Source organism: Talpa occidentalis, unplaced genomic scaffold (assembly GCF_014898055.3).
Source record: "Talpa occidentalis isolate TD23 unplaced genomic scaffold, MPIMG_talOcc4v2.1 talOcc4.5, whole genome shotgun sequence".
Lineage (NCBI taxonomy): Eukaryota > Metazoa > Chordata > Mammalia > Eulipotyphla > Talpidae > Talpa > Talpa occidentalis.
Window position 1 is genome coordinate 122,738,325 of NW_023604861.1, and position 18,197 is coordinate 122,756,521.

The following is an 18,197-nucleotide window of genomic DNA, read 5'->3' on the forward strand; positions in this document are numbered from 1 at the left end:
GCGCTTGTCTTTTGGTTGTGGACGGGGTGACACAGATGCGGGTGAGACCCGTGGGGAGGTGACCATGGCAGCTTTTATCTTCATGTTGATTTTGCTCTTTTCCATCCAGGCTCGTCTGATTGTATCGGAGCCTTTTCTGTGGGTCCCCACTGGAAGATGCCTTAGACTTGGGGCAGGCTTTGGGGCCTTGCTCTGGGCCAATCCCATTTGGATGGACTTTTACCCACGAGGGGACGGGTAACTTTGGGTGCTTGATTTAGAAACTAGATTCTTTGCCTTTCCTGTATTGTTTCCTAGTTGTATTAAAGTTCCTTCCCATTAAAGTCTCCTATGTTTTGTGTTGATGCAGTGAATGGCAGAACCCATTTAGAATAGGCAGGTTTGCGGGGTTTGGGCTGCCCCTCTACCTGCCCTGTAACAAAACGAGCCCCACAACAGAAGGCATTAGAAGCTGGATCAATTAGGAAATTCTTCAAAGCAAAACAGGATTTGCCTAGACTCTGGTTGGTCATGTGTTAGCAGGCAGACCTGGGCCCCCCAAACCTGCCTGCTCTAAATGGGTTCTGCCATCCCTTACAAAGACAAAACATACCCTCAGTGCCTAAGACCTTCAATAAAAACAAGAACTTAAAAGCAACAGAGAGAAGAGAAAGAATACAGTTAAAATGGGGAATATAATTCCCCATGAAACACCCAAAGTTACCCATGCCCTCGTGGGTAAATGCCCAGCCAAACGGGGTTGGCCCAAAGCATGGCCACTGTGACCCAAAAGCTTGCCACAAGTCTAAGGCCTGTTGGGGGGAACCATAAAGGGCAGGAGGGGCCAGGCGAGTCTGGAAGAAAACGAACAAAATCAAAATACAAGTCAAGATAAAGGGTGCCATTGTCAGCCTCCCCACGGGGCTCTCACCCACATCTCTTTCAAGTGTCTCCTTCCATGTCCCCCAAGTCCCCGGTACAAGCTCAGGGCCAAGAAGCCAACGCAGCTACTTCTTCACATGTCTCTGCTTCACGTGCCTCCTCTTGGTCTCCCAGTTTCTTCCCTTCCCTCGCAGCTGGGCTCCACCTTTCCTTGGGTGGGGCAGGGAACCTTCCTTTTCTATGGGGATTACACTGTTACAATGTCAGGGATATGTGTAAAGGCGGGATTGGGCAGGTGGGTACTTGAGGTTTGGGGACTCTGAGATTTGGGCTGCAGTTATGTAGATGTGAAAGGTTCCCGCCTCGGGGAAAGTCCTGGGCAGGGGGCTGGGCTGGGCTGGGAGGAACGGAGTAGGTGGAGTTGTGGTCTGCTGGAAAATCAGTAGGAAACCACCCAGGGTGCTAAGGACAGGGAGGTTCCATAATTAAAATAGCTTGTGGGGAAATCAGCTGGGTACAATGTGCTGAGACTATGTGCAGAAAACTGGGAACAGGGAGAGATAAGAGGTTCCCAGACCGGCCAGAGGAGGGAAGGTCTGCCCCTGAAGACGGTTTGGGCAGGGGTCAAAGCAGGAGAGGGAGAAACGAGCGACACCCCGACTCTGGGCCTGCTGGGCTGGGGAGCGAGAACTGCTTCAGCGCGCGTGGAGAGATGTTAGGGCTGCAGGACTGATAGTTAACACATTTCCCATGGAAAAGAGAAATACTTTCAAACCTTGGACGATCTGGGTGGAGACAATGACTGAAGAGTTCAGGTGCGCCAACTGCTGATGCGGCTGTCCACACACAGCTGAGGTTGTCCATGCACCCTTGGTGTTGATGGAGAAGGCTGCTGAGACTCTGTGTCCCTCACTACCTAGGGGCCAGAGACCCTCTCAGGAAATCATGCTGAGAAGTTTCACAGTTGAGTTGGACACTTGGACATCCAGATCATTGCATCCTGTTCTCTGTAACTGCCTTTTAAAATGTGATCCCTCCCCCATCCTCCATTCCTATGGCCAGGGAGAGAAGCCCCATCCGGTTTCAGGGACAGCGTTTGGATGTGGTGTCCCCTGCACTCCTACGAGAAGAGTCAATCCTGTCAGGCTGACGGCGGGGGCCGGAGAAGGGCTGTCTATGACGAATGAACTCCTCTTGGGGACTATCTCTAGGCAGAAAGGGGTGTTCAGAGGAAGCCTTGCCCTGCATTTGCTGACTGTCAGGCACCTAGTTCAAAGCAATCAGCCTAACAAGCAGCACATTCTGTGTGGCCAGCCTTGAAACTCTACCACTACATTTTGGGGTGGCATATCCTGCCACCCCAGAGTTCTGTGCTTTGTGCGTGTGTGCATTTGCTAAGTACATTTTATACATTTGTCAGGCTGTGCTTCCTGAGTTATTTACTCCCTGCAGGGGCCTCTCAGCAGCGGTGCTGGTATTGGGCCTATGAGCCCCAGGCTGTGAAGCCACTAAACTGCCCTCCAGATGAACCCAGAGGTGGCGAAATCAAGCTCTGAACATACACAGGGCCCTCAATTCAACGTGGGCCCTGGACAGCAAAGAGGCAATGCACTCCTTTTTTGCTTAGGTCTTTTCTTTTGCATTCACGAAAGAGCCCTGACCAGTTCTTCTAAATACCAAACATGATAAGGCTCTAGCAGTGTTGGGATTGGAGAGGCAGCAGCCATAACCTGTGGTTTTCATTATTTCTACAAAAAACAAACACGCAACACAGGTGTAAATTCTATTTAATTCACTCCACTTTATTCTGGGACGTCTATGACAGATAACACACTCACAATCTTACCAGTGGACATTGAAAACTAAGGCCATTCTGTGAGTTATTTTTAAAACTTGGTGTTCTGCACATAATGATCTTTTAAAAAATAAATTACCAAAAGTAAGATTCTGTTTCAAAATAAAAATGTAAGGTAGGTACAAGACAATTTTAGGGCCATATCTAATCTGAAGCTCATCATGGGACAAGACCATTTTTGTTTTCTAGAGCACAAAAAAACAGCTAAGGCAACCGCTACCCCAGCTTCACGCACCTCTCCAGGTGGCTTCACAAAGCAGTGTGTCCCACGTGACCAGTGTTTATAAACCATTTTCTTCCTAGTGAAGAGGAGAAAGACTTTGACCTAGGAAATACATATTGGAGAAATCTTGGAACAAGAAAAAGAAAGGGACCAAAACTAAGGCACTGAAAGCACGTTATTTATATAAAGAAATGTAAACAATTTAACGCCAGCAGGCTCCCTCCATTAGCATCTTCACTGACATGTGCAGAAGTGTGGTGGCTGGGGCCAGAGCAGAAAGTCCGGGCGAAATCCACTGCAGAATCCAGCCCTGCCGGGGATCTGCGGAAAGATTCCATGTCCGTGGACAGCTGGTATTTCTCCTCTGTGTTGTGGCGGCGTGACAAGGCATGCTTCCATTCGTTCTCTGGGCTCTAACGTTATTTTCTTTAGTCTTTTGCCATATTCCTTAACTGCGGTTTATAATTACGTGGCTAGTTTCATCTCTGCTATCTGGCGGCAGAACTTGGCACCTCGTCAGCATCCTTGCTTGCAGGTGTGTATTGTAAGTAGTTTCAAGTCCCGTAGAAACCACACTTGCTTTATTTAAAACATTTCTGAATGGAAGAGACTCAACACTTGGAGATACAGCACGATCAATGTGTCAGTTCCCTCCGCTGCCCTGGGACTGCAGGGTCGCTGGGCAGGAAGAGGATCCAGATGAGACAGGATCGTCCCTGAGGTGGACACTATGTTAATTTCTACCTGGTATTTTGGTACCAATGCTAAATAGCTCTAAGATCCAAATTGTGTATTTCTTAAAAAAAAATTACAAGAAAAAGGCTTTAACAGAGACAAACGTTTAGGAAAACACCAGTTATTACAATCTTAAAAGAAGCCTTCTTGCAAAAAGAGAAACAAAATCCCCCATATGTAATTTTTTTATTTTGGAAGTTATTTCTAGTTCGTAAAAGCAAATGCAAAGTTTATATCCCCCCAGTTTCAATGCTTATGAATTCTGGGTAGTCAAAATTTGTACCTTATTTTATTTTTTATGATCAAAACTTTTTTTTTTTTTTTTCAAGATCTCTTGTTAAAAGGGTTCAGAGAGGTAAGAGATGTCCTCCCACGGAAGCTATCCCTGGAACCATGAGCTCCACGACGGACACCTGTGGTAGAACCTTTGCTTCTTCCCAGGGCAAATGCCATCCTGATTGTTACACTATTTTGTTTCCAAATAGAATCAAAGGAAATCTGGGCGAAACCTAAACTACAAACTTTTTATTAAGAAAAAAAAAAAGTTAAAAAAAAACCCCAAACAACCTTAAAAACTGTGAAGTTACACAGCTGGGTTTGGAGTAGATGCTTATTAACTAATTAGTAGCTCCGGGCAGGATTAAAGTCAGCCTTGGGGGAGCAGTTAAATACAGGGTGGTGCCATTCGGCAGAGACGCTCACTCCGTACTCCTGCAATAAAAAGGATGCTTCGTGGACAGTGTCCTGCAGCAACCATTCTGGAAGAAGCTTCGCTTGTCCAGCTTCCTGTGCTTACCTTCCAGAGCTGAGGCTTGTCAGGTAAGTCACTGGACGGGCAAAACGAAATGAGTCGGGATGGGATTTGGGAGCAGGAGTTCTTGCTGAGAGCAGACAGGACTCGGTAAACAGCGTTTGAGGGTGGTTTGAGGCCATTGGGAAGCTGAAAGGTTTGTGAACAGCTAGAGACTTGAATTACCTCCCACTTTCTGCTGATCTGCCCGGCATCCATAGCAGTGCCCAGCCGTGGGGGTGGAAACAGTGACCACATGGTTCTTTTGCCTGAGGAGACTGGTGCTGTCGGTTTGCTGGATTTTCCATAGACTCCGATTGACAAATATTTTGGAGAACAATTGGTCATAAGTAGATTTAAATTTTACTGTTGAAAAGAGGAAGCCTTAGTATAAAAGAGAGATATTCCGCTATCATTGATGGATTTACGTTTGTGTGATTGTTTTGGGGTCAGAGTAAAATCTGCCACGGCTTTGGGGGTTGAATAATTTAGGGTGAACCATTTCTGCCTTGTCTGCAAACTGTTGTTGTAATGGCGGAAGTTAGATGCCCACGCACACGGACAAGAGACAGTAACTTCCCTTTCCGGGCAGGTTTTAAAGACACACCTTCGAAAGAGAGTTTCTGACCCCAGGAACAGAATGTTCTTCTGCGCGCCCCTTTAAGAAGGTAAGTGACTTGGTTTATGCCATTTTTAGGGCAGAAAAAGCTACACCTGCCAACGCACTGCGCTGAACCAGTACTCAGCATGCAAGAGTGAGTCTAAGAGCTAAATTGTCTTAATTGCTATCTTAAAAAATTCGAGTTAAGGTTTGAAGTGGAGAGCCTGCGGTTGCTCCCTGAGGCGCGTCCAGGTCTGATTTTTCCATGTGAAAAAAGGGCATGGGTGGTTTCCGACATCTGGGTCGCTCGCGGGGCTGAGTGCAGAGACTTGGTGAATAGGGAAGGGCTTCCTATCAACATGGTTGATCATTTTAAGGGCAAGGAACTTGCGTTTTCTGGTCTGGGGGAAGATGCGATGGTTCGAGTGGTGCAGAAAGGAGTGTGGGGACCAGCCAGGCGAGGGGCAGGAGGAAGGGCTCCCACCTCTGGTCAGTACCAGCACTTGGCCCAGGCTAGTGCACATAAGCCCCAGGTCTGCCTGGGGAGTTTGTTAGGAAACAGGATCAGGCCTTAAGAAATCTGTGTGTACCTTGCCTGTTAACAGCCTGATGATTGTTTAATAATACTCTGGCCCGAGTTATTTTGCAGAGATTGCGCCCTGCTGCACAGTATTGAAATTACATTCAGAGATCTAAAAAAAAAAAAAAAAAAAAATTCGCCTGTGTAGCAATATTTTTCCACAAAACTAAGTGCAAAAAATCTTTAACAAATAATGATGGTAGAAATATTTGACATAGTCATGCACAAATGCATCTCCATTTACAAAAGCTTAGAACATTTCCAAAATATCCCCTAGGTCTTTACACAGTGAACCTTAAAATCTACTCATTTTTCTTTGCATTTAAATGTGGCTGTTTGTGGAAAAAACGGTAACATGCAAGTTCAATGAGCTCCAGTCCACCGAATATTCTCTCTTGTAGTGTGAAGATGACGATCATGATCATCACATACCACTGGACAAAACTGTAGAAATACATGAGTAGACACATTGCAGGGCTGAACAGGGTCCAGTAAAGTATAGACAGCAATTTGACCACAAGGACCCTGAACTCAGACTTGCAAGGTGGAATTGCACTGTGTCCAGCAAAGTGGAAATTCTTCTCCCCTTGGTAGAAGGTGCGCAGCCTCTCTTCTTTCTCTTCCCACCGCTTGTGGCACCAGAGCTGGAGCTCCTCCTTGGCTGTGGGGAGGGTGTCTATGGGGTAGCGGTGGATATGGAAGTGGATCTCCTTTGGGAAGTCCCCTTGGAGAAGGTGCTTCTCCGTCTGAGGAATGTTGTACGGGTAGGCCACGGTGATGTCATGGATGGCATCAAGGTTCTTACCTAGGTTTTAGAAAGGATAAAAATAGAAGCTGAGCAATGATCCATTTGGGCTGCGTGCTGATTCATCCTGCAGGGCAGAATCAAGAACACACACAAAACATCAGGACACAGTGAACCGTGAGGAAAAAACAAGGGCTATAAATACTGGTGTTCCTGGGACTTAGGTCAATATTTGCCAGTCATTTTCAGTGTTTTATCTGCTTGCTAATTACCACAAAGAACTTGAGGAAGAAATTATCCTCATTCGCAAAAACAGTAACCGAATATTCTAGAACTAGAAGGATGAGCACATCAAATGGGATTTGAGATAGAAACAGCACAGGGCTAGCCCTGTAATGGCCCTTTACATGGGACTAATCCTTCACAGACAGCACTCACTGGCTTCCCGCCTCTTCTTAGTATATGCTTCTTCCCAAATAAAGACACAAACTTTCTCACTGTGAACCCAATATTGCCATGACGGCCGCTGGAAAGAAAAATCCAGGATCAGACTTGATAAGGTGGTCAGAAACCTAGAAATTCCTTGTGACTTCTCATTTTTAAAAATGTACTGACTTGAAGACCCTGACTGGTATAACATCATCCCCAACAATCTCAACATCAATTACTTTACAGTTGTTTCCAGGAAAATTGTGTGACAGATGCTGGGCACAGATGAAAACAAACATGGTCCCCAATCTCTCTCAATAGTTCACAGCAGAAACTGGGAGGCCTGGTACATTTCACTCTATTTACATTTTATCCTATAGTAGTAATAATAATAAAGATGTAAGGCAACTATCCCTGCCCCCAGCTCCCTAAGTTTTTTCTCTTTCCACCTAGGCTATTAGGTTGTACTCATAGTTAACATTTACAGGAAAATTTAAAAAATTTTGGGATTTACTTTTAAGGTGAGGACCAGGTTTCAAAACTGTCTATAAAATAATCATCCTTCAGAAAGACAAACAAAACTACCTGCAGCAACGTGAAATTGAAGAGTCCTTTAGGGGTACCACATATTGTTCAAATGCGAAGAGGCAGTTGGACTGAAAGGCACATGGAAGAAAGACTGAGTGGGCTGCATCTGCATGCCTAGGACTAGCCTGCACCTGCCTGCTCCAGAGGAGAGAGACGGGTCCAGAGGTTGGAAGCCCCGGGAAAGAGAGGTTTTAACAGAGGATCTGTACTGACCACTGAGAGAAGCGGCGGAGGGGGGGGGGGGGGGGGGGTCACCACTTCTGGTTTGCTGTAGCAGGATTTACCATGGGTGGTGGGTTTTCTGTTAAAACATGCAAAGATGACCAACTGCTCTTTCAACTGCTACACTGCGCGTGCTCATCCACGAAGGTGGTAACACCAGTTAATCCAGCAACTTTCCATCTAGTCAGCACGCATCATGACTGCTACTCTAGGAAAACCCACCCTCTCCTTGACTCTGTAAGGTGTATTTCCATGCACCCTCTCTCCACAGCCCTCAGAACCCACTTGCTTCTGCCCATCACCCTCAACCATTTTCCCTGTGCTGTTTGCCTTACCTTACCTCTAACTCTCCTTTCCACTTGCTCTCACACTGGAGGAAACAAGATGTTTTTCACTTTGTCACTTGTCACGCCACTTAGCCGTTGAGTCAGAACTGAGTTCACATTTCCTTTACCTTCACAACTCCTCGCAGTCAACATCCTGCTCCCACTTCTGCCTACCCCCTGCTCCCACTTCTGCCCACCCCCTGCTCCCACTTCTGCCCACCCCCTGCTCCGTCAGGGTTACTGTTCCCATCCGCATCACCTGTCCAGTCTTCTCCTTATGTGCTCCCCTGTCCCCCCACTCAGCCTTTGTATACCACTTCTCACAGCAGCTCTTAGAGAGCTCCTTCTATGCCCCAATCTTCTGTAGATGTTTGTAGTGCTTACTGAGCAAATACAGTCATGTATTACAAATGGGCATCAAAATGGCAAGAAGTTTCTTAGTAGCATCTTAAGAAATAAAACTTGTTTTTCGCTTTTAACTACCTGTGGGGTAAGAAGTGTGTGCGTGTGTGTACACGTGTGCACACTCACACATGCATGTCTCTCTAGTGTTAAATAGCAAATTTTGAGAGTGTAATGGGACCACTTACAGGAATGTTTCTAAGGGAACATTCTAGATTCACGGCAGAGTTACACAGAAGGTTCATGGAAGCAGAGTGCAGCGCTCGACCTCTGGCTGAGAGAACCACTTAGCTCTCTGTGGCTCGTTTAGTTCCAATATCCACAAACTCCCTCATAGGGTTGCTGTGAGGATTAAATGACGTTATATATGTAAGAATGCATAACCCAGAATCTGCTCCATAGTAAGTGCTCGGTAAATGTTGGCTGCCACAGCTATTATTTATAAATCCTGATGTTAGCATGTTGCCTCTGACCTGTATCATTAGTCCACTAACGTCAGCACAGCATTTGTGGGGAAAAATGCATTTGAATACCCCACCTTTTTTTTATTAGTTTATTTTCTTACATCATTAATTTTGGCCAGTATTTGATTTCTCCCCTCAGGTGTAGTTCCCATAGTTCTCTCATCACCGTAGCCCCCGCGGTCCATCACCACAGTCCCTGGTGCTCGTCCCTTCCCTGCGTTTGCCTCGTTCTATGGTCAGCTTGCAAGTTTTGTCTTTTTCCTGACCCTTTGTTGGGTTTCTCTATATTCCACATAAGAGAAATCTTTCCATATTTATCATTTCCACTACATGATTTGCCGGGGCCTTGAAAACTCCAACCAGGAACCACCTGATTTAAACTTTCTATTCAAAACAAACGTTCAAACTACTGTTTCACAAAAATGCCAAAAACATTTCCTCTGCCTCAAATATAAAGCCTTTCTCTGAAATACTTTATCTCAAGTCTCTAAGTCAGCTACAATCCAAAGGGCTCTAGAAAAGTTCAAGTATCCAAACCCAGAGAGGTCGTGCCCTCCAGGAACACTCAGCGCATGTGCTGGTGGTGTGCTGTCTGGACACACCTGCCACCCTGTGCTCTATCACTAGATGCTGTATCCTAGAAGCTCAAGGGAACCCACATCTCCTGGGAAACTATAAGTACTTTACAGGCAAGAATATCTTTGCTTCTTTAGAACCTTAGTACCAAGCAGAGTGCCTGCACTTAACAACAAAGTTCCTGAAATGCTTATTAGAAATGCAGCATTTCATGGTCTATTATCCTTTCATCTGGAAATATGGAAAAGAATTATGCTTTCTACACGAGGCTGTTATAACAGTTTAATGAGCTAATGTAATAAATATAAAGCTCTTTTCATAGTTTGGCACATAGAAAGTTCTTAAGGGCCTCCCCGGTGGCGCAGCGGTTGAGTGCTGGGTTGCGAAGTTGGCCGCAGCCTCTGCAGCGCCAGTTCGATCCCCGGCTGCTCCCCGGCCACCGGAGGAGGGTCCCACATGGCGTGCAGACCTCTCCTGCCGCCCGCTGCTCCCCTCAGCAGTGTACTTCGGTCCTTCTGCCTGCTCTGCTCCCTGCTCTGGCTCTGGTGAATTCTCTCACCCTTCCACGCTTCTGACTGTACCCAGTGCTTGTATAAATAAATAAATCTTAAAAAAAAAAAAAAAAAAAGAAAGTTCTTAAATGTCAGCATCTACTAAAACCTCTATAGTACAACTTCTATGACTTGCTCCACGGGACTTTTGTCAACTTGGATTCTATGAATTCTTGGTTTTGAAAGAATGACACCAATGTCATTGGTGGTGAGGTGGAGAGTGGGACCACCTTACAAAAATGTAATATTCCAAAAGCTTATTTTGTTTCTGTTTTACTTGTTTACAACTTTGTAATAACTTTTAACTCAATATACATAAAATACTATGTATTTATATGATATAAAACAAGAGCAAAATTATAACTTAGAAACTAGGGAGATCTGGGCGAGGGGAGAAGAAAGTTAGGGTACACCTGTTCATTTCCCTGAACTCCCCTTAAACATCAGAGACTCAGAGGGGTTCACTCCAGAGCAAGAGAGGAAGTGGAGGGCTTTTACATGAGGGGGGTCAGCCAACTATCTCACGAATTTGTAAACCTTGTACTAAGTCAAGGTCTCCAGACAACATAAAGCCACACATAACTTTTCTCTACTAGTAGAAGAGCTTATTTCTCACATGCTGCTAGCAAGACCTCTAGCCATAACACCCAGATTATTCAGATTCCTCCTGGAAGGTCAGGCACGAGATTAGCGTGCCTTGCACAGCTTGGTTCATATGTAAGTGACAACGACGAAATATTCAAAAGATGTGCCTTTATTTCCTTTACCAATTTTAAACAGGACTAAAAAAGAGTAAGAAAAGTTCTTGAAATTACAAAGGAATGGAATCTTTTGATCTTTTGGTATGAAAGCAGTACACTTTTAAATATGCAAATTAAGACATCAGTAAAAGTCATCTTTCAAAGGTTTAATTGCATCTTAGATAATGAATCTGTTGTGTTTCTGACACTGTAGCTACTAGAAAGTTTTATACTTTAATATTATTTTGTGCAGTTAGTCACCATTCCGTTAGAATAACCATGATCACTTCGGCCCATGCCTTCCCCCACCCCCCTTAGCCCAAGGAGAGGCGAAACCCTTGCATAATATTTCAAAGTTTAATTTTTAGTCTCAGAAGGAGATTCAGGGAATTTTGAATACTTTAGTCAAGTTTAAGGAACCAACAAAGGCTTAAAAGATATGACTGGAACCTACAAATATAATACGCAGATGGGGTATCTCCAAGCATATCAACTAGAGCCTGTGACTGTTAGAAGATCCCTACCCAAATCTTTATATATTTGTATGGTTAAAATGAGGTGACAGCTTTTGTCTCAAAGGATGTTACAGAGAAGCAATCCCAGTTTGCCGTGGTTGCAAAGGATCTGATCTCATACAGTTTAGTGGCAAAATATAAGCTGCTTTTTTATCCAAAGTGATCTTAAAAGAGTCGATAACAAAATTTTCTTTTCTTTCCTGATTTCACAAGTGTATGCAGAATATACACAAATATAATTTGTTTTGGATTTCATCTTAACACTTGCTTTAAAGATTTTTTAAATACACGTATTTTCTACTAGCCAGATATAAATCCATAAATCTACGTAAATTAGAGGATTTTAGATAAAATAGCTTGTCACCTAAGATGCTTTGTTAAAGGAAAATGCTGAGAACATCACTACTGTGCATAATGTTTCAGTTTGAAAAAAAATTACCCCAAGAGGATAAAAGTTGAATTTAGCCACTAAGCAATCATTTACTATGCCACTTTGACACTGACGTGTAATAATACACAGTGAGTAATAAGCATGACAAATTGGCACTAGTCAGTACACTTTAAAGAACAATTCTGAATAGACAGACCTGGATATATTTAGACTAACAAAACCCATAAATAAGATTATCTTTCAGTTTCAAAATAAAAGGGCACATATGAACCACTTAAAATCAACTCTTAACTAAGACTCAAATAGTACCATTTTTTTTTCAATTGGAGAAAATACTATTTCCTACTAAGATATTTTTCATTTTTCTTTCTTCCAAAGCTGAATTCTTATGGAATCAAAGGTAGAGTCAGCTAGCTCCTGGTCCTGCCTCTTCCCAACTCTGCGATCTTGGCATGTTCACAATACACCTTCTTTATATATTTAGATAATGCTATTGACTATCATAGGGTTTTGTGAAGCTCCTCTGGAATAAGGACTGTAAAATGCTTAGGAAAATGCCTCACATATAGTATGTGTGCAGATTCTTGTTACTGTTAATGGGCTGATCACCTGTATACTTAAAGTGAGCATAGGTGTCGCTGCTACCTTTCTCCATGCTTCTTTCTCTAGATTGCCTCCTCCTGTGGGAGAGATAGCAAGTCTGCTATAGTGCACACTGCAGTTTATTCTCTTAAAATGTAGTGCATTCATCTCTGACTGTAGAAGCAAAGCCATATAGGGGCTTGACCTTGACTCTGGGGATAGGTCTAATTGATGTCCTCATGCTTCCTCTTCACGTGACATCCCTACTAATTCATTCCTTAGCTAAGCATAGATACTAAATCTCTGATGGCAATCCACATTAGAAGCTGATCTGTTCTCTTGGCTCACTGGCCTCCTGCCCCATCTGTTTTTGTTTTTCCTTCTAAGTCAAAGTTAGTACTAACTCTTTTTCTAAGAAAGAATAAACCTGGCTTAAAAAAAAAAAATCAACCTTCAGCCAAAAAGGTGAATTTAAAAACAGCATCCTTGTAAACAGTCTTGCTTACCTAACCTGAACTTTGTTCTTACAGATAATTTCAGGGACCTGTATTTTCACATCCCTATGCTCCTAAATTGGTGAACTTTTTTTTGTTTTGTTTTGTAAAGATTGTAAAATCTTTTCAACTCTTCTCAATTCTGAATATCCCTTGTCTGATAGGCACTGGTTCTCTGGATCCTCAAACCAAATTCATCTATATTGAGTGAAAACATCAACATTTCCCATAATTTGACAGTGTTGGTGAACTAACAGGCTACCAAAGGCAAAATCTGAAGAACTACCAACTTTTAAAAATGGAATCACATTGTATGTACTGTTTGTAACTTATTTTTCCCTCCATGCATCTACCATTTACTCTATCCAAGACTTTCTACAACATTTTATGGCTGCCTAGTATTTGATGTTAAGTATCTGAAAACAAAAGACATTTCTGAGTTGTTTCCCCATAAACAACATTTATATTGATATCTTTGGGAAGAAGAATAACTAACTTTGTAGGATAAGCTACAATTGTCAAATAGCTGGATCAAAGATGTGAACACTTTAATGTGCTCACCTATGCACAGTTAAAGGTCCTCAGTGGTCTGTGTATGGTGTCTTCAATCCTCATCTCCATTTCTGTCTTGAATCCATGCCACTTAACTTTGGTCTTCACCACTCCTCACTCTCATTAATGTCTCATAAGGTCATTGGCAACTTTCTCAAAAGCCCCACCCTCCTGCAGCACTTTTACTTGGCGTCATGCCCACAATACTCTCTGGGTGCTCCTCTGGGTCTCGCTGGGCATGCTCAAGTCACTTGGGCAGGTTGCTCAGTTCCTGATCTCTAAATACTGGGGTGCCCCAAGGCTTGGCTCCTGCTCTTCTCTTATCTACACTCCTTTCACAGCTTTCAATACCAAATACGTGCCAGTGCCTTCCAAATCCGTGTATCAGCTCTCCAAGTTCCAGATTAATGTATTTGACTACTAACGTCACATCTCCTCTTGGATGTCTAATTAGTATTTCAAGCTTAACTGGGCCAAACTAAACTTCCCAGTCCTTCCCCCAAAATCTGTGCTTCCCACAATCTTTGTTTCAAAGACAAAACTGTTGTCCTTCCAGCTCAGGCCCACAACCTTGCAGTGTCATCCTTGTTTCCTCTCTTTCACTTACATTCCACGTCTGATCCATCTGGATTTTACACCCAGAATCCAGCCAGTTCATGCCGCACCACCAATTGTACTGCAAGCCACTACCTCTCATCTGGATTATTAAAAATATCTTCCTAATCGGTTTCCTGTTGCCTCCCGCCCCCCACCATTATTTTTTACCACAATAGCCTGAGCAATCCTTCTGTAATGTTAGTCCAACGCTTTAGCCTCTGTATCCCCTTGCCCCAGTGGCGCCCCATCTCACTCAGGGAGAAGCCCAGGTCCTTAGGTGAGCCTCTGAAGCCCTATCTGCAACCTGCTACCTCTCTGCCTCATTTTCAGGGTCGCTCAGCTCCAGTCAGAGTCCTGTGTTCCTCTGAACACACTCCCATCTCAGGACCTGTGCTGTTACTCCTCCTGAGATACTCTTTCCCCAACCCATCTTGTCAAGGACACACCGACTACCCTATCTTAAATGGCGGGCTTCCTTCTCGGATTTATGTTTCTCCACAGAACTTACCATTTGGCATACTACTCATTTGTTTATCATCATGCCACTTAGCTGTTTTCCTTCTGCTAAAAAAGAAAAAAAATGCCACAGAAGTCATCTTGGTTTATTTACCAGGGTATCCCCTGAGTGGCTTCAATGTGATCAGTAAGTGTCTGTTGATTGAATAGTCCGAGTAAGCAGAAAAAGGGAAACTCAGCTGAGCTTCCCTCTCGTCTCTCTCTGCCTGGAAAGGGGCCTGACAACAGAGCCTGTGCTAGCAGCCTGCAGTAGAAAGGTGCACGAGAGACTAGCTGGAGAGTAGTTGTGATGGATGATCCTCCAGACCACGGGAAGGCAGGCGGGTGGGAACGGAATCTGTTTTTCCGTGAGCACCGGACATGCCCTGCTAGGCCTCAGACACCGCGCTGCCATTCTTACCGCTATTCGTGAAAGTGCTGCAATCTACTGCTAACTTCATGAGTTACCAGGTAACCTGAGAAAATAAAAGGCTTCAGGTCAAACTGGGAAATCAAGGTCATGTGTGCAGTGGTAAGAGCAGGTCAGGATTGCTGAGTGACCGACATCAGCTATCTACAGGACCCGAAGCTGGGCATGTATTCAGTGAGGGCGGTGGCCAGTTTTAGGTTAAAGAGCTGAGCTAAGGAGCTAAGTTTGACACTCTCCCTCCCCACTACCTTATCACCCCTTCACTGAATATTTTCTGGTTTATGGCATATTTGACAATGGTAAGTACATAATTATTTGAAAATTGAAATTCTTTCCTAGAATTCTTGGAATCCCCAGTGTTTTCTGTATCATTTCTCTCTGATAAGAGACAGTTCGTTAACATGCCACAGTACAGCCTCTTCACTAACTGAGGTATTATTATAGAAGCGTTTGTTTCTGTATCAATTCTCAAGAGTGTCTTTAAACAGACCCTCCAACCCCTCAAAGAAAGTCTTGTAATTCTCTGCTGTACTGTTTTTCTTTCAATCCATGAGACACATGGGGTTTCCACTAGCTTGAAAACATTCACACAGCTGCACTGCCCTCTGTGCAGACCTTACTCTGAAACCAGTGATCACTGCCTTACTTACAGGACACTTGCTTCTACTCTGACCTCTTCCCTGAGGGTCTGTTCAAAGATGACCACAGTGTTTCACCAGTTACAGAGCAGTATCCTCTTAGTTCATGTAGCTGCTAACTATTCATCCACCACCTCCTTCTGCTCACCCAGACAAGTGATCCCATTGCTACTGCCTCCGAGCTGCTTCCATCTGCTTGGGGCATGCGCAGGCCAGTTAAGAAGGCTAACCTGACGGTCTGAAATACCTCAGTTTCCGGTTCTAATTCCAAAGCTCTTTTGCCTTCCTGACTCAGATCCTACCATACCACTGTTACCAAACAGAACAGTTTACAAGGGCCAGAGGAAGATAAGAGTCAGCAACTCCCAGGAGCCTGGTCACTAAGGGGATAAGGCTGGAATGGAACCTCAAGGAAGTTTAGGATGTTGAGATGCCTTCGTATCCTCAACTGAGAATTTTGTGTCCCCTGTCCCAAGGGCTTTCTAAAACTGAAGCTAAATTATGATCAGAACAGATCACTTAGTTTGCTTACAAATGGGCTTTCTTAATATCACATGAAAAGACAGTATTTTCAGGATATTTTGAGTACAGCTAATTCAAATATGTGCTTTGGATTTCCATGATTAATTCACATAGTTTTGGTCAAATTCACATGCAGACAGCAAGGCAAACTTTCTCATGCACACATAGCGGGAAAGGAGGAAGGGCTGAAAGGACAACAAATAAAAATGAACTGGACAAAAAGGGAGACAAAAAAAGTTAAAAATATAAGGGCAAGTGGTTCAGCCAGACTTTAATAAAGTAAAGGGCGAGGGTGATGGGGGAAAGATGTTTAAAAAAGAAGTTAAAATTAAATTCAATATTTAATATCAAATGTCCATCACTGAACAAGGGAAGAAAAAGACAGAAGGAAGGTAAAGGGCACAGAAACATTAGTGGCTGGGGGGAAGGGGCCACGCATGACTGTGGAGGCCCTGACTTACTTCAGGGATTATCTACAATCTGCTTATTTCTAATAACTCTGCAGTTAATGTGTTGAACCAACTAGTTGGAATGAAAATTGATTCCTAAACCCAAGGAACACAAGAAAGTACTAACTCTAAGCTGATATTTTAATACATAAAACACAGTCAGTTTACTGTTTTCCACAACAGCTTGTTACAACACTTGCGAAACTCTTGACTTAGCTGACTGACATCAGACCTAGGTTTACAGAACTATTTGAAGGATCAGCAGGGTCTTTAAATACCTGAGAGATCTGTGAATATGAAGATAATCTTAATGTTCCTAAGTCTCTGGTGTATAAACCATTTCCACCAGACCTTGATGAATCAAATTAAATCAGTCTGTACTTGGGGAGCTATCTTAATCAGAAAGAGATTTAATGAAAAGCTTTCGTGTAGATGAATACTCTATTAATTATTGTAGGCTAATATTTGTCCACAAAGAAGAATTTGTTTCAGGATTAGTCAGAGACCAAGAGAAGTCAGACACCAATTCAATAATGGAATGCCTAATTAAATGATAATGGAATCCTAATTATAATATATTGCTTAGCCCTGAAAATGATTTTATTTACCACAACTGCTTTTCACTTGGTTCATTAGGAAAAATTAAATAAAATGCAATAACTAAAAATAAAGGGGGGAGGGAGAAAGAACTGTTAAATTAGAACTTCTTTAATAGGGAGAAATTCAGATGGAACAAAGTCTAGTGGTTAAAAATCAAGTCCTGTTGTAGAAGTTATGGCTGTGTTCAATTAGGACATGGGGAAACAGTTTATTTGTCTTACATCCTTCATTGTCAGCTGGTGCTCTATTGTACTGACAATTTTGTAAATATATATAAACACACACATTTCCATCAAATTAGAAGTACTGATGAGCAAAAAAGTACTGACTTTGAAAAGTCTAGCAAGTGCTCATTAAATCCTGCTTGTGAGGATGAGTACAGATCCTGTTAGTTCAGCTAACAACATGGAGGGAAGTCCTGTCTCCAGGAGTTTATAATGTAATTGAAATACAAGATAGAAACATGGGAAAAGTGAGGAAATAACAAAGGCAATGAATAGAATTTACAAAATGTTAAGAAAAATACAGTGCATGTAATAAAAAGTGTGTTCCAGGAGTGAGGCTTGGAGAAGACAAGGTCACCATGGGCCGAGACACACAGTTCTGAAAATAAGGCTAATCTGGTAGGACACCTGCCTGAACCAGTTCCTTGAGATTTAGATGAAACAGGGTCTTCAGAATGAAACTGTGTTCTAAAAGAATTATGGAAAAACAGCAAAAGATATCAGATGTCTTTTTATTTTTTCTTTTGGAAAAAACCTAATACAACAGAATTTAGAGTCATTCTTTTGGATATTTGGAAATTTGAGATACAATAAACATGACATCACAAACCAGTGGAGAATGATATATTGCTTACTATGTGTTAGTGGATCCTGCCAATAACACATTTAAAGGAAGACTCCAGGCAGATAAAAACTTAAATGTAAATGATAGTTATATAATAGGAGAAAGTGAATACTACTTTCCTGATCAAACAACAAAGAATCTCAAGAGCATAAATTGTAAGGCAAAAACATCTATGAAAAATTTATGAATTTGATTACATTAAGAATTTTGGTTAATGGGTATGGAATAAAGGAACATATTTGCAATGTCTAAAAGTAAACAAGGGACTAATGTCTAGAAACAAAAGGAACTAGTACGAATCTAGTATCACTAAAGTATTCTAAGTAGAAAAATAGAAAATATATATGTAGGAGACCCAGAAACCTAACAGACACATGAAGATTCTTGAAATCAGA

General features: G+C 42.8%; 1 protein-coding gene across 3 annotated transcripts in view; it reads right to left on the reverse strand.

The window, feature by feature from the left end:
- Positions 1–2,610: 2,610 nt before the first annotated feature.
- Positions 2,611–18,197, reverse strand: part of LCLAT1 (lysocardiolipin acyltransferase 1) — a 139,903-nt gene continuing 124,316 nt past the window's right edge. For all 3 annotated transcript variants that reach the window (XM_037528273.2, XM_037528274.2, XM_054701226.1), the window contains one exon: positions 2,611–6,450. In XM_037528273.2, coding sequence (XP_037384170.2) covers positions 5,948–6,450 — 503 coding nt within the window. In that variant the 3' untranslated portion in view covers positions 2,611–5,947. The remainder of the gene's footprint in view (positions 6,451–18,197) is intronic.